The sequence below is a fragment of the Mirounga leonina genome, unplaced genomic scaffold (genome assembly GCF_011800145.1).
Source record: "Mirounga leonina isolate KUSES-001 unplaced genomic scaffold, KU_Mleo_1.0 Mir_168, whole genome shotgun sequence".
Taxonomy (NCBI): domain Eukaryota; kingdom Metazoa; phylum Chordata; class Mammalia; order Carnivora; family Phocidae; genus Mirounga; species Mirounga leonina.
The window spans coordinates 24,228,102-24,241,911 of NW_023270426.1; the positions used below are offsets into that span (position 1 = coordinate 24,228,102).

The 13,810-nt window shown below is 40.0% G+C and overlaps 1 protein-coding gene across 2 annotated transcripts in view; it reads right to left on the minus strand.

Annotated features, from left to right (window-relative positions):
• LOC118016723 overlaps positions 1 to 13,810 on the minus strand; it is a 31,322-nt gene that overhangs the window by 14,689 nt on the left and 2,823 nt on the right. Inside the window, exons 2-3 of one of the 2 annotated variants that reach the window (XR_004680888.1) lie at positions 7,986 to 8,091; positions 5,882 to 5,962 (exon numbers count right to left, since the gene is read on the minus strand). Coding sequence is in view for 1 of the 2 variants with exons in the window: in XM_035014302.1 (XP_034870193.1) it covers positions 5,882 to 5,962 (81 nt within the window). In the remaining variant the exon portion in view is untranslated. The remainder of the gene's footprint in view (positions 1 to 5,881; positions 5,963 to 7,985; positions 8,092 to 13,810) is intronic. The other variant, XM_035014302.1, reaches the window with a different exon arrangement.

The window sequence follows — 13,810 nt, forward strand, 5'->3', positions numbered from 1 at the left end:
AATTCAATAATTATTAGTCTTCTAAAGGTTGAAACTGTAACTATAAATTTTTCATACTCTGTTACATTAAAATCCACTGGTCTATCTTTGCATGTTCTTTTATTTATCCATGGTTTTATAACATCATGTATTGGTCATTTGGGAAATACGGTTCCCTGAGTTATACAGCTCTTGCAAATACACATTTTATTATATAATGTAAAAAATACATTTGGCAATATCATCACTTATCTCATCAAAAAAGTCTTTAAGTTTGGGGAACTGTTAACCAATGACAGTGGGTACAATTTTCCAAAAATCCTCAAAGCTTGAATTTTATATTTGGAAACAAATACTGTCAGCTGTTTTCCTGCAAGTGGGAGTCCAGAAAATGTCTGCCAAATACACATGTCTGAATTACCAAAATTTATGTCAGTCATACTTTCAAGTAAAAATGATGTTCCATGAAAAAATGGTTAGTTCAATTCACAACAAAAATAGTTTTATGAATGTTTTTCCTTGAGACAACCAATGTTCAGCAGAAGTGCTCTATGTATACTTCCCATTTCTTCACATAGAATATTAAAAATATATGTACTCAAAGTTTGAGATTTAATGAATAAAATTAATCTTTACTGCTTTATCAGAACAAATTTATTTTTTTAAACTTTTAAAAAATTTTATTTATTTATTTTTGAGAGAGAGAGCACTAGCAGGGGGAGGGGCAGAGGGAGAGGAGGCTCCCTGCTGAGCAGGGAGCCAAATGTGGGACTTGATCCCAGGACCCTGGGATCATGACCTGAGCCGAAGGCAAACACTTAACCAACTGAGCCACCCAGGATCCCATTATTAGGACATTAAAAAAAAAAAAAGATTTTATTTATTTATTTCAGGGAGAGAGTAAGCATGAGTCAGGGGAAGGAGCAGAGGGAGAGGGACAAGCAGACTCCATGCTGAGCATGGAGCCCTATGTGGGGCCTGATCCCACGACCCTGAGATCACAACCCCAGAAACCAAGAGTCTGACGCTCAACTGACTGAGCCACCTAGGCGCCCCATTAAGGCATTTTTAAAAAGACTTTATTTATTTAAAAAAAGAGGAAAGAGAGAGAGCATGTAGGAGCCAAGGGAGGGGCAGAAGGAGGGAGAGAGAAGCACAGTCCCCTCTGAGACCTGAGCCCTAAGCCAGCTGGATCCCATGAATCTGAGATCATGACCCAAGCCAAAATCAAGAGTTGGAAGCTCAACTGACTGAGCAACCCAGGTGCCCCTTAAGTGAAACTTTTCTATTATTTCTCTGTTGAGAGCTTAGCACTTGGATTTTGCACACCTGGGTGAGAAATCCATCTCTCACTTTCCATATGTACAACTTTATTTTTTTTTTTAAGTAGGCTCCATGCCCAGTGTGGAGCCCAATCAGGGGCTTGAACTCAAGACCCCGAGATCAAGATCTGAGTGGAGATCAAGATTTAGATGCTTAACCAACTGAGCCACCCAGCTACCCCTATAGGTCCCATTTTTGCAACAGCATTTGCTCACTTCATGTCTCTTTGTCATATTTTGGTAATTCTTGCAATATTTCAAATTTTTTCATTATTGTATTTGTTATGGTGATTAGTGACCAGTGATGTTGCTATTGTAATTGTTTTGGGGTGCCATGCATGAACTGTGCCCACAGACGGCAAACTTAATAAATGTTGTGTTCTGACTGCTTCACCCACCACCTATTCCCCTATCTCTCTCCCTCTCCTCAGTCTCCCTAATCCCTGAGACACAATATTGACATTAGGCTGATTAATAACCCTATAGAGGCCTCTAAGTGTTCAAATGAAAGGAAAAATGGCATGTCTTTCACTTTAAATCAAAAGCTAGAAATGATTAAGCTTAGTGAGGAAGGCATGTTGAAAATCAAGATAGGCAAAGTAAATTGAAAACTTTCTGTAAAGGATTCACCATTCTAGATGCCATTAAGAATGTTTGGGATTTAAACTACCAACATTAACGGGAGTTTGGAAAAAGTTGATTCCAACCCTCATGGATGACTTTGAGGGGCTCCAGACTTCAATGGAAGAAGTAACTGTAGATGTGATGGCAACAGCAAGAGGAATAGAATTAGAAGTGGAGCCTGAAGATGTGACTGAATTGCCACAATTTCATGGTAAAACTTTAACAGATGAGAATTTGCTTCTTACAAATGAGCAAAGAAAACAGTTTCTTAATAAGATGCAATCTACTGGGGCGCCTGGGTGGCTCAGTCATTAAGCGTCTGCCTTCGGCTCAGGTCATGATCCCAGGGTCCTGGGATCGAGCCCCGCGTCGGGCTCCCTGCTCTGCGGGAAGCCTGCTTCTCCCTCTCCTGCTTCTCCCTCTCCCACTCCCCCTGCTTGTGTTCCCTCTCTCACTGTGTCTCTCTCTGTCAAATAAATAAATAAAAATCTTAAAAAAAAAAAAAAAAGATGGAATCTACTCCTGGGGCACCTGGGTGGCTCAGTTGGTAAAGCATCTGCCTTTGGCTCAGGTCATGATCTCAGGGTCCTGAGATGGAGCCCTGAGTCCAGCTCCCTGCTCAGCAGGGAGTCTGCTTCTCCGTCTGCCCCTCCCCCTGCTCGTGCTCTCTCTCCCTCTCAGATAAATAAAATCTTAAAAAAAAAAAAGATGGAATCTACTCCCAATGAAGATGTTGTAAAGATTGTTGCAGTGACAACAAAGGATTAAGAATAGTATATAAACTTAGTTGATAAAGCAGCAGCAGGGTTTGAAAGGATTGACTCCAGATTTGTCTTTTTTTTTAAGATTTTATTTTTAAGTAATCTCTCCACCCAACATGGGGCTTGAACTCACAAGAGTCTCATGCTCTACCGAGCCAGACAGGCACCCCAGGATTTTTCCAATTTTGAAAGAAGCTCTACTGTTTGACAGCATTACATGCTACAGAAAAATCATTCATGAGAAGAAGAGTCCTTTAATGAGGCAAACTTCATTGTTGTCTTATTTTAAGAAATGGCCACAGCTACCCCAATCTTCAGCAACCACCACCCTGATCAGTCAGAAGACATCAACATTGAGGCAAGACCCTCCACCAGCAAAAAGATGATGACTTGCTAGAAGTTGAGATGATGGTTAGCATTTTATAGTTGCACCACTACTTATTTAACCACTTATTGATGGACAATCAAGGTTTCAGTGAACACCCTCATACACTATTTTTGAACTCATGTGTGAGTGTCTCTGTGCCAATTCCCCCAGAATCGGAAGTGGATTTTGCTAGATCAAAGGGTGAATGCATTTAAAAATGTGAAGGCAACTCCAAACAGATTTCCCTAAAGATTTTATCAATTTACACCCCTGCTAATGGTATATGAGAGTACAAGGAACTTGTGAAAATAATTGTTGAGAATGAGATGATCAGGCTCTGAATAGTGGTCTCACCAGTGCTTTTGAGGGTTTTAAAATATTTTTGAGGGGTGCCTGGGTGGCTCAGTCATTAAGCGTCTGCCTTCAGCTCAGGTCATGATCCCAGGGTCCTGGGATCGAGCCCCGCATCGGGCTCCCTGCTTGGCGGGAAGCCTGCTTCTCCCTCTCCCACTCCCCCGCTTGTGTTCCTGCTCTCGCTAACTCTCTCTCTGTGTCAAATAAATAAATAAAATCCTTAAAAAAAATATTTTTGAGTACTTCAGTTACTCTCTAGGAATTCAATATTTTTTTAACGATTTTTATTTATTTATTTGACAGAGAGAGATATAGCGAGAGAAGGAACACAAGCAGGGGGAGTGGAGAGGGAGAAACAGGCTCTCCACTAAGTAAGAAGCCCAATGCGGGGCTCGATCCCAGGACCCTGGGATCATAACCTGAGCCGAAGGCAGACACTTAACGACTGAGCCACCCAGGTGCCCCTAGGAATTCTAATATTTATATGAAACCCCTAGTACACAGAACAGTATTGCTTTCTTTGGACTCGCTATTATGGCTCAATCTTGGTTAAAAACCTTGCCAGCTTATGAGCAGAGACATTGGGACAGACTAGGGCTTTAACCAAACCCCAGCTTGCCCATTTCTCAGACTTTTGTCCTACATCACTCTTGTAATGGTGAAGCAATCCTCTTCAAATGACAAACCTTTTTCATCTACTAGATCTATGCTGGGGAAGTCCAACCCTGGCTGTTCTGTTCTTCCTTGTCACCAGTGGTGCCAATGCCAGGGTTTAAGAGGTCCCTCTAGGTGAAAAGTTTCAGAGTAGAGTCTTGGGCACAATTTTTCTTATAGCTTCTGTGAGCTTGTACCAGACTCGTGTTTCAACTAGACTGTCTATAGGTGTCCTCTTGGAGCCAGAGCAAACACCATGCCACTTCCTTGGGGAAGAACATCTGGGAGGTGGCCCTGTTACCTGCCCTGCAGGTGAACGCCATGCTGCGTCTCTTGTTTTATAGGCCTGCCTTGATGAGCAAGGGGTGTGGTAAACAGAGTTGAGTTCAAACGCTCCACAAGAGTCTCCAAGAACAGTCCTCAGAGTGACTCATTTCTCACTTATAAGCCAAAATTACTCTTTGAGTTGGAATCTGGGGCTTGCTCTCTTCTCACTCTGGTAAGCAGTGATGTACTTCTGATTCTTACAGGAAACATCAGAGGGTGATGGATGGAAACATCACCTTAGAGATTTTTGCCGGAGGTATTGACCCTAATGCCCGCCCAGTCCTCCAGTTTCTTCTTTATTAAAGGGGTAGTATGAGACCTAGAGGACTCCTTAAGGGTCCTTCTGATTCAAAAGTACTCATTCACTATGAGCTGGACCACCTGGAAGATAAGTTGAGTCTTGCTGTGGGGTTTTCTATCTAACTGTTCTCGCATCAGGAAAGTGCTCAGAAAATGAGATTCTAAACTTTCACCAGTCCTGGGACCTTCTAGAGTCTGTGGCAGAATGCCCTGTACCTTGCAAGGAGAGTTCTAGAGAAGGTAGGTGTGGCTGCCCAAGTTGCAGGGTATAAGAGGACATAAGGAAACAGGATGTTTGGAGTATTTAGCCTCAAGTTTCCAACATCTGTGGAATAGGAGAGGTAGGGGCTTCACTGTGATGCACATGGTAAAGTTCCAGGTTTCTTCAAAGGATCTATTGATTACAGGCTCTTAGAACCCTGTTCTTGTCAATGAGCTTATACATGTGGATCAAGGTATCTGGGCTGATGGCTGACACTTATTCATCAGTGTGATTCTTGGGCTTCCCTTTTAATTACTACTGAGGGTTGGAGGAAAGTATATTTTCAGTATGCATCTTTCTGTGGAGGCAATACCCAAAATATATTCACCAAGGACTCACTTGGGGGAAAAGTGGCTTAATCTTCATTGCTAACCACATGACCTTTCTGCAGCGAGATGTTTTCTTTTATGAAAACCAAATCTATGACTTGACATCTTTTTTTTTTTTTTAAAGATTTTATTTATTTATTTGAGACAGAGAGAATGAGAGAGACAGAGAGCACATGAGAGGGGGGAGGGCCAGAGGGAGAAGCAGGCTCCCTGCCGAGCAGGGAGCCCGATGCGGGACTCGATCCAGGGACTCCAGGATCATGACCCGAGCCGAAGGCAGTCGCTTAACCAACTGAGCCACCCAGGCGCCCCTGACTTGACATCTTTTAAAATTTGTTTCCAGGGCCACCTGGGTGGCTCAGTCAGTTGAACATCTGCCTTTGGCTGGGGTCGTGATCCCGGGGTCCTGGGAGCACTGGGCTCCCTGCTCAGTGGAGAGTCTGCTTCTCCCTCTCCCTCTGCCCCTCCCCACTGCTTGTGTTCTCTCTCTCTCTCTCAAAAATAAATAAAATCTTCAACAAAAATTGTTTCCAGTTACAGTAAAGATATTTATGTGTGTTTCTGTTGAATATGTTTCTCTTGGGGGGTTCTAGAGGACTTACCATATAAGGTACATATGTAAGTTCTCTGCATTGCAGTCTGAAACCAAACACATAAAGTGAACCCATTACCATCTTCTTTACCTGAAAAAGAAAAAGAATCGTTCCTGCTTAATTTTCCCAACCCTGCCAATAAGTATCCCATTTGATCAATCCTCTGATTTTACACCTATAGTGATTTTTTCTTAAAACCTTTATTACATTTTTTTCTGATTACCAGAGTAATACATTACTTATAGAAAAATTAGAAATGTAAATAAGTAAATAGATAAATAAATAAATAAAACCCACTATCCCACCATCCATATTTATTATTATTTTTTTTTTAGAGACAGAGAGAATGAGAGACAGAGAGCATGAGAGGGAGGAGGGTCAGAGGGAGAAGCAGACTCCCTGCTGAGCAGGGAGCCCGATGTATCCCACCATCCATAGATAATCTATCTCTGTCTGATGTTTGTTATTTTTTTTGTTTTGTTTTTTGGTGTTTTTTTCTGTATTTAAGTAATCTCTACAGCCACCGTGGGGCTTGAACTCATGACCCCAGGATCAAGAGTCACATGCTCTTCTGACTGAGCCAGCCAGGCGCCCCCTGATGTTTGTCATTTTGATGTATGGAAATACTCTATTTATTGTAGTGTATTTAGAATATTATATACCTATGTCTGATTCACTTTTTTTTTTTTAAGATTTTTTTTTTTTAAGTTATCTCTATACCCTAATGTCGGGCTTGAACTCACAACCCTGAGATCCAAGAATTGCATGCTCCAACAACTGAGCTGGTCAGGCACCCCAACTCTTTTTTTCTTTTTAAAGATTTATTTTTTCATTTCAGAGAGAGACAGAGCACAAGCGGGAGGTGCAGAGGGAGAGAGAGAATTTCAAGCAAACTCCATGCTGAGCATGGAGCCCCCTGTAGGGCTTGATCCCTTGACCATGAGGTCATGACCTGAGCCTAAACCAAGAGTCGGATGCTCAACCGACTGCACCACCCAGGTGCTGCCACACCAACTCTTACACATAAATTCCTAGAAGTCCAAAGGAATAAGCATTATTTATTTATTTATTTTAAAAATATTTCATTTATTTATTTGCAAGAGAGAGAGAGACAAAGAGAGAGAGGGAGAGCATGAGCAGGGGTAGGGGCAGAGGGAGAGGGAGAAACAGACTCCCCACTGAGCAGGGAACCTGATGCGGGGCTCCATCCCAGGACGCTGGGATCATGACCTGAGCCAAAGGCAGATGCTTAACTGACTAAGCCACCCAGGTACCCCCCCAAAGGAATAAGCATTTAAAAAAATAATCTTTCACAAGAAGGTAGATCTTTATAACTTTTAAGTTACAAGGAAAAATTTGTAACTATGTGAGGTAATGTATGTTAATTAAACTTATTGTGGCAATCATTTTGCAATATATATGTATATCAAATCAAACTTAAGGTTGTACACTTTAGGGTGCCTGGGTCGCTGAGTCAATTAAGCATCTGCCTTCGGCTCAGGTCATGATCCTGGGGTCCTGGGATCAAGTCCTGCATGGGGCTCCCTGCTCAGTGGGGAGCCTGCTTCTCCCTCTCCCCTTGCTCTTTCCCCCTTCTCATGCTTTCTTTCTCTCTCTGTGTCAAATAAATAAATAAAACCTTTAAAAAAAAAAGGTTGTACACTTTAAATTAATACAATGTTAAAGATAAATTATATCTCAACAAAACTGAAAAAAATCAAAATAAAACAATTTAAATTTTAGAATAGTTTTAGATTTAACATTTTTTTGGGGGGGTGGAGGGAGAGAGAATCTTAAGCAGGCTCAGCATGGAGCCCAACATAGGGCTCAATCTCACAACCCTGAGATCATGACCTGAGTCAAAATCAGGAGTCCGATGCTTAACCGACTGAGCCACCCATGCGTCCCATAGAGTAGTTGTAGATTTAAAAAAAAGGTGGGAAGATAGTACAGTTTCCACCCAGCCTATATCCAATTTCCTCTATTACTAATATCTTACATTAGCATGGCACATGTGTCACAATTAATAAACCAACATTGACATATTATTAGCTAACTGATACATTATTACTAACTAAGATCCATGCTTTATTTAAATTTACTTCATGTTTACCTCATGTCCTTTTTCTGTTCCAGTATCCCATCCAGGATACTATATTACATTTTGTCATCATGTCTCCTTAGGCTCCTCTTGACTGTGACAGTTTCTCAGACTTTTCCTGCATGTAATATCAAGGGTATATACTATCAATATGAGTTACACTTGTTGATGTTAACCCTGATAACCTGGCTGAGGTAGTGTTTGTCAGGTTTCTCCAGTATCAAGTTACTCTTCCCCTTTCCATATTTTACTCTATGGAAGGGTATCACTATGCACAGCCCAAACTTAAGGAGAGGGAACTTCACCTCCTTAAGGGCAGGGTTTCTACATAAATTTGAAATTCTTCTGCTTGGAAGACTTACCTATTTTCCCCCTTTATTTATTTATTCAAACATTTATTTATACCCATATGGATTCAAGGGTATTTATTTTATACTTTGGACCATCATTCAATACTATTTATTTGTTCAAATTATTCCAGCTTTGGCCATTGGGAGCTCTTTCAGTTAGCTCATATTCTCTCTCTCAGATGTCCTCATTAGTGTGTGTGTCTGTGTGTCTGTGTATGCATGTTTACTATTTTCTTACTTTCTGGCACTGTAAGATGCTCCAGGTTCATCCTGTATATTTCTTGCCCCAATCCTAGACTCAGCCATTTCTCCAAGGAGCCATGGTTCCTCTTATTGGAGAATGTTATTAAAAAACAAAATATGGGTACAAGGTATGCATGTTGCTACTGGAATGGCATTTCTAGGTCTAGTATCATACAGAATTTTACCAGTCTGAAAAGTCCCTGTGCTTCATCTATTCAACCCTTCCCCCATTCCAACCCCCGGCAGTCGTTGATCTGTTTACCATCTCCACAGTTTTGACTTTTCCAGAATGTCACATATAAATAGAATCATACAGTATACAGCCTTTTCAGACAGGCTTCCTTTACTTAGCAATATGCATTTAAAATTCATCTATGTCTTTGCATGGCTTGGTAGCTCATTCTTTTTTATTTCTGAATAGTATTCCATGTATGGTGATAACACGTTTACTTATTCACTTTTCGAAGGAGGTCTTGGTTGCTTCCATGTTCTGGTGATTATGAATAAAGCTGTTATAAACAATCACATGCAGAATTTTATGTGGATATGTTTTCCTCTCAGTGGGTAAATACCTAGGAGTGCAACTGTGGATTGTATGGTAAGACTATGTTTAGCTTTGTAAGAAACTTCCAAACTCTCTTCCAAAGTGGTTATACCATACTAGCAGTGAGTGAGTTCTTGTTGCTTTGCATCCTCACCAGCAATGGGAATTATCAGTTATTTGGATTTTAGCCATTCTAGTAGATGGAAATAAAAACTTAACGAAAGGATTTTTTAATCAACTCTATGCCCAAGGTGGGGTGCAAACTCATAACCCTGAGATCAAGAGTCACATGCTCTACAGAGTGAGCCAGCCAGACTCCTGTAAAGAAAGGATCTTGATACATAATGCCACATTTCTCCTCAGAAATTTTGTATCTGTTTTTCTGGAGTAACTTTTGTTCCTATACTCCTTGTTCCCTACATTTAATCAGGTACCAAGTCATGCAGTTTCTTTATGATTGCTGACAGTAAATTTTACTCCATCTGGTAGTCACTCCTCTGATCTGGCTTCCTTACCTCACACCTGGACTGAGTGCAACAGCAAGACTGCTTATTTCCCAGACTCCAGTATTTCCTTGTTCTAACAAAACTCATGCAATACAGCCAAAACAAAACAAAATTGTAATCATCCCTTAACAATTTTTATCTTGGTAACTTTGCTTTTCAAGAACTATGGTGGGTGGCCTATTGAACCAAATTTAAAGCCCTCGGTCCAGTATTTAATATTTCTTTAAACCAAATTTCTCTCGAATTCCCATTTTGATTTCTCCATATTGACCAAGTTAGTCTTTTTACCATCCTGACATACAATTTGAAGACTTTCACTTCTTTGTCAACATTCTTATCATTTCTTTCCATTTGGAATGCTTTACCTCTTCTGTTTCCCTCAGTCATTATCCTAGCTCAAAATGGTCATAATCAAGCTCTTCCCTAAATAAACTTACTCCATTTTAATTTATCTTTTATTTCCTATCAGTGCTGTAAAATAGTTTGTCATACTGTCTTGAATTTGTCTGTTTTCTATTATTCCCTGTGCATTTTATCTACCTAATCATCAACCAATAAGCATATAGACATACACACACATATATATATATACACATATATATATATCAGTAGAGTTGAAAGAAAGTACATTAACTCTTCTGTTTCTTTTGTTTTCTCTAAAGCAGTTGGCACACTGCCATGCACATAGCAGGAATTGAATGAATGTTGGTTGAATGAACAGATGAGAAAATTGCAAAATTTATTTGAAATCAGTTTACTTAATTAATTAATTAATTTATTTATTTTAAGATTTTATTTATTTGCGAGAGAGAGAATGAGAGACAGAGAGCATGAGAGGGAGGAGGGTCAGAGGGAGAAGCAGACTCCCCGCGGAGCAGGGAGCCCGATGCAAGACTCGATCCCAGGACTCCAGGATCATGACCTGAGCCGAAGGCAGTCGCTTAACCAACTGAGCCACCCAGGCGCCCCAGTTTACTTAATTTAAATACTTAATTTTTATTACACAAAATATGTTAACTATGGAAAAATCTAGAAAAGAAAAGCCTAGAAAATACAAATCTTCAAAAAAGAAAAATAATTTTATAAATCTCTGTATAATTCCATTACCCCGAGATAATTAGTATTTTTTTTACTGTTTTTTTAAAAAGATTTTTTATTTTAGAGAGAGTGCACACGTGAGTGGGAGGAGGGGCAGAGGGAATTGGAGAGAGAGAATCCTCAAGCAGACTCACTGCTGAGTGTGGAGCCCGACATGGGGCTTGATCCCAGGACCCTAAGATCATGACCTGAGCCGAAACCACGAGTCAGCTGCTTAACTGAATGAGCCACCCAGGAACCCCTTTTTACTGTTTTTTTTTTTAAAAATATGTTATTTATTAAGTAATCTCTGCACCCAACGTGGGGCTCAAACTCACAACCCTAAGATCAAGAGTGGCATGCTCTACCAACTGAGCCAGCCAGGCACCTCTCCCACTGGAGATAATTACTATTAATCTCAGTTTTACATGTAACCGACCATACTTTTTCTATGCATGCATGATATTTGAAGTGATGACTATGTTTTATAACATGAAATGCTTAAGTTATGTACCTTTAAAGTATACCTTTAAAGGTCAAATGTACAAACTATCTAGGTCTAAGAGCGTCACATACAGAAGTATACTGGTCACCTGAAGTAGACTTGCTGTTTCTGATTCCCAGCTCAGAGATCCTCCCACCAAATCCTACTTCTTCTAGATAACCCTAATGCATATTCTCCTTGACATGCTGTCCTTTATATAACAATTCAAGGATTAAGAAATTCTGACAGAGCCCCAAGGAAGAAGGTGGATATTAATTATTCCATTGTCTCTCCTTTGTTGAGAACCTGGGTGATTCCACCACAAGCGGTATTTATATACTCATTAGTTTTAGAAGTTTGAAAAAAAAAAAAAAAACCAAAAAACTATTCCTAGCACTAAAAGTGTATAATCAAATGGAGCAACATCACTTACTAACCTCATTCTCTTTTTTTGGGGGGGTGGGGAGGGGTAGAGGGAGAGAGAGAATCTTAAGCAGGCTCCATGCCCAGCACAGAGCTAGATGCAGGGCTTGATCTCACAATCCTAAAATCATGACCCGAGCTAAAATCAAGGGTTGGATGCTTAACTGACTGAACCATCTAGGCACCCCTACTGGGCTCATTCTTGTTGGGCAGGCAGTAAGGATAGAGCTTTTAGGAGGGAAGCAGACATTTTGTGTATATATATATCTCCTTTTCAGGAAGGGTAAGCTCAATAGCAGAAGAAACTGTAGGAAACTTTCTGAATAATTTTCTTAGGCTGTGTAACGTGGTAGTCTAGCTGCAGGCGTAACTCCTTATTTTTTAAAATATGCCCACTTCCTAGATGTTGCCAGACATCTTGCAGGTGTATTCAACTATAGCTCAAATAAGTAGTAGCCTTCAGTTTATGATTTCTCAATTAAATTAATATGTTCCCAGCACCTCCTTGAGGACAGACAGTAGATTAGAAAGCTACACATCTGTAACACTGTTAAGTGGCGGGGGGGGGGGGGGGAGGAAACAATCTAAATATTCAACACTAAAGACTGGATAAATCATGTAAACAGAATACTATGAAGTAGTAAACAAGAATGACAGAGCTCTTTGTATGCTAATATGAAATATCTCTAGAATAAATCAGGTGAGAAAAGCAAGGTACAGAAGTGTGTAGAGTAATATGCTGCCATTTGTATTTAAAGGGAAAAAATGAATTGGCACGTACGAAATTGCTTATATATTTAAAAATCTCTAGAAGGCTATTTTCTTTTTTTTTTTCTTGGAAAGACAGAGAACTGGTGCATGAAAGACAGGAAGGGGGAGGAGAGGCATAGGAAGAGGGGGGTAGGTGGGGAGGGGGAGAGGGAGAGAGAGAATCTTAAGCAGGCTCCATGCCCAGCACAAAGTCTGATGTGGGGCTCAACCAACAACGCTGAGCTTGTGACCTGAGCCAAAATCAAGAGTTGGATGCTTAATCAATGGAGCCATCCAGGTGCCCCTCTAGAAGAATACTTTAAAACCTAATAAGATGGTTTGGGCAACTCTTTCTGCCCACAGGTCCTGTCCCCATGCTTCAGTAAAACCATTCTAAGTAAGTAAGTAAGTAAGTAAGTAAATAAATAAATAAATAAGACCTAATAAGATGGTTTGCTTATGAGAGGGGATCTGAGTATATAATGGGCAAAGTAAAATGACTCCTTTCATTGTATTTTTAAAATTCTTTCTGAAATTTGAACCACGTGAATATATTAACTATTCAGATTTCTTAATGTGAAATTACATGGTCTAAGAAATTAACAATATAGTTGGAAAAACCAGAAAATGTTTTAAATTAAGTGTTTCCAGTTGTTATAAAAGAGAAAGATACTAAATTTGGTGGCAGTCAGGGATAACTCCACTAGAGTGCTAATTAGCAGGTCTATAAGAAAGATATAATGATTGGATTATTATATCAGTTTATCTGACTGATGAAGTTCCTCTGCCTTTGAGGGTACCAAGGAATCAATGTGATATAGTGGAAAGAGCATGGGTTTTGAGATCAGGCAGAAATAAATTCAAATCCTAGCCTTTCCATATATTGGTCTTATAAGCTTGGGTAAGTTATTTAAACTTTTTGGAGTTTCAACTTCCTCATCAGAAAATGGGTGAAATCTTAGTAAGTTTATTATAAAGGTTAAATGACATGACATCCAAGTGCAACACATTTTTTGGTTTACTTCCTTCCTTACATAGACAGGCTGAACTGAGATGCACTGACATGCAGAAATTAAGTGTCCTGAGAAAAAACAAGTTGCACATGAAAGAACTACAGTTAGTTAAAGTAGCTTAAGTCCCCGTATCTACAATTCGTCAATCTCATATTTCTTTTTTTTAAGATTTATTTATTTATTTATTTGACAGAGAGAGACACAGCAAGAGAGGGAACACAAAGCAGGGTGAGCAGGAGAGGGAGAAAGGCTTCCTGCGGAGCAGGGAGCCCGACGCAGGGCTCCCCGATCCCAGGACCTAGGGATCATGACCTGAGCCGGAGGCAGACGCTTAACGACTGAGCCACCCAGGTGTCCCCAATCTCGTATTTCTTATAAAAAAATGAAGATTTTTATTACTTCAAAAGTTTTAAAAATCCTTGGGATATACAGTTTCTCCTTTTACCT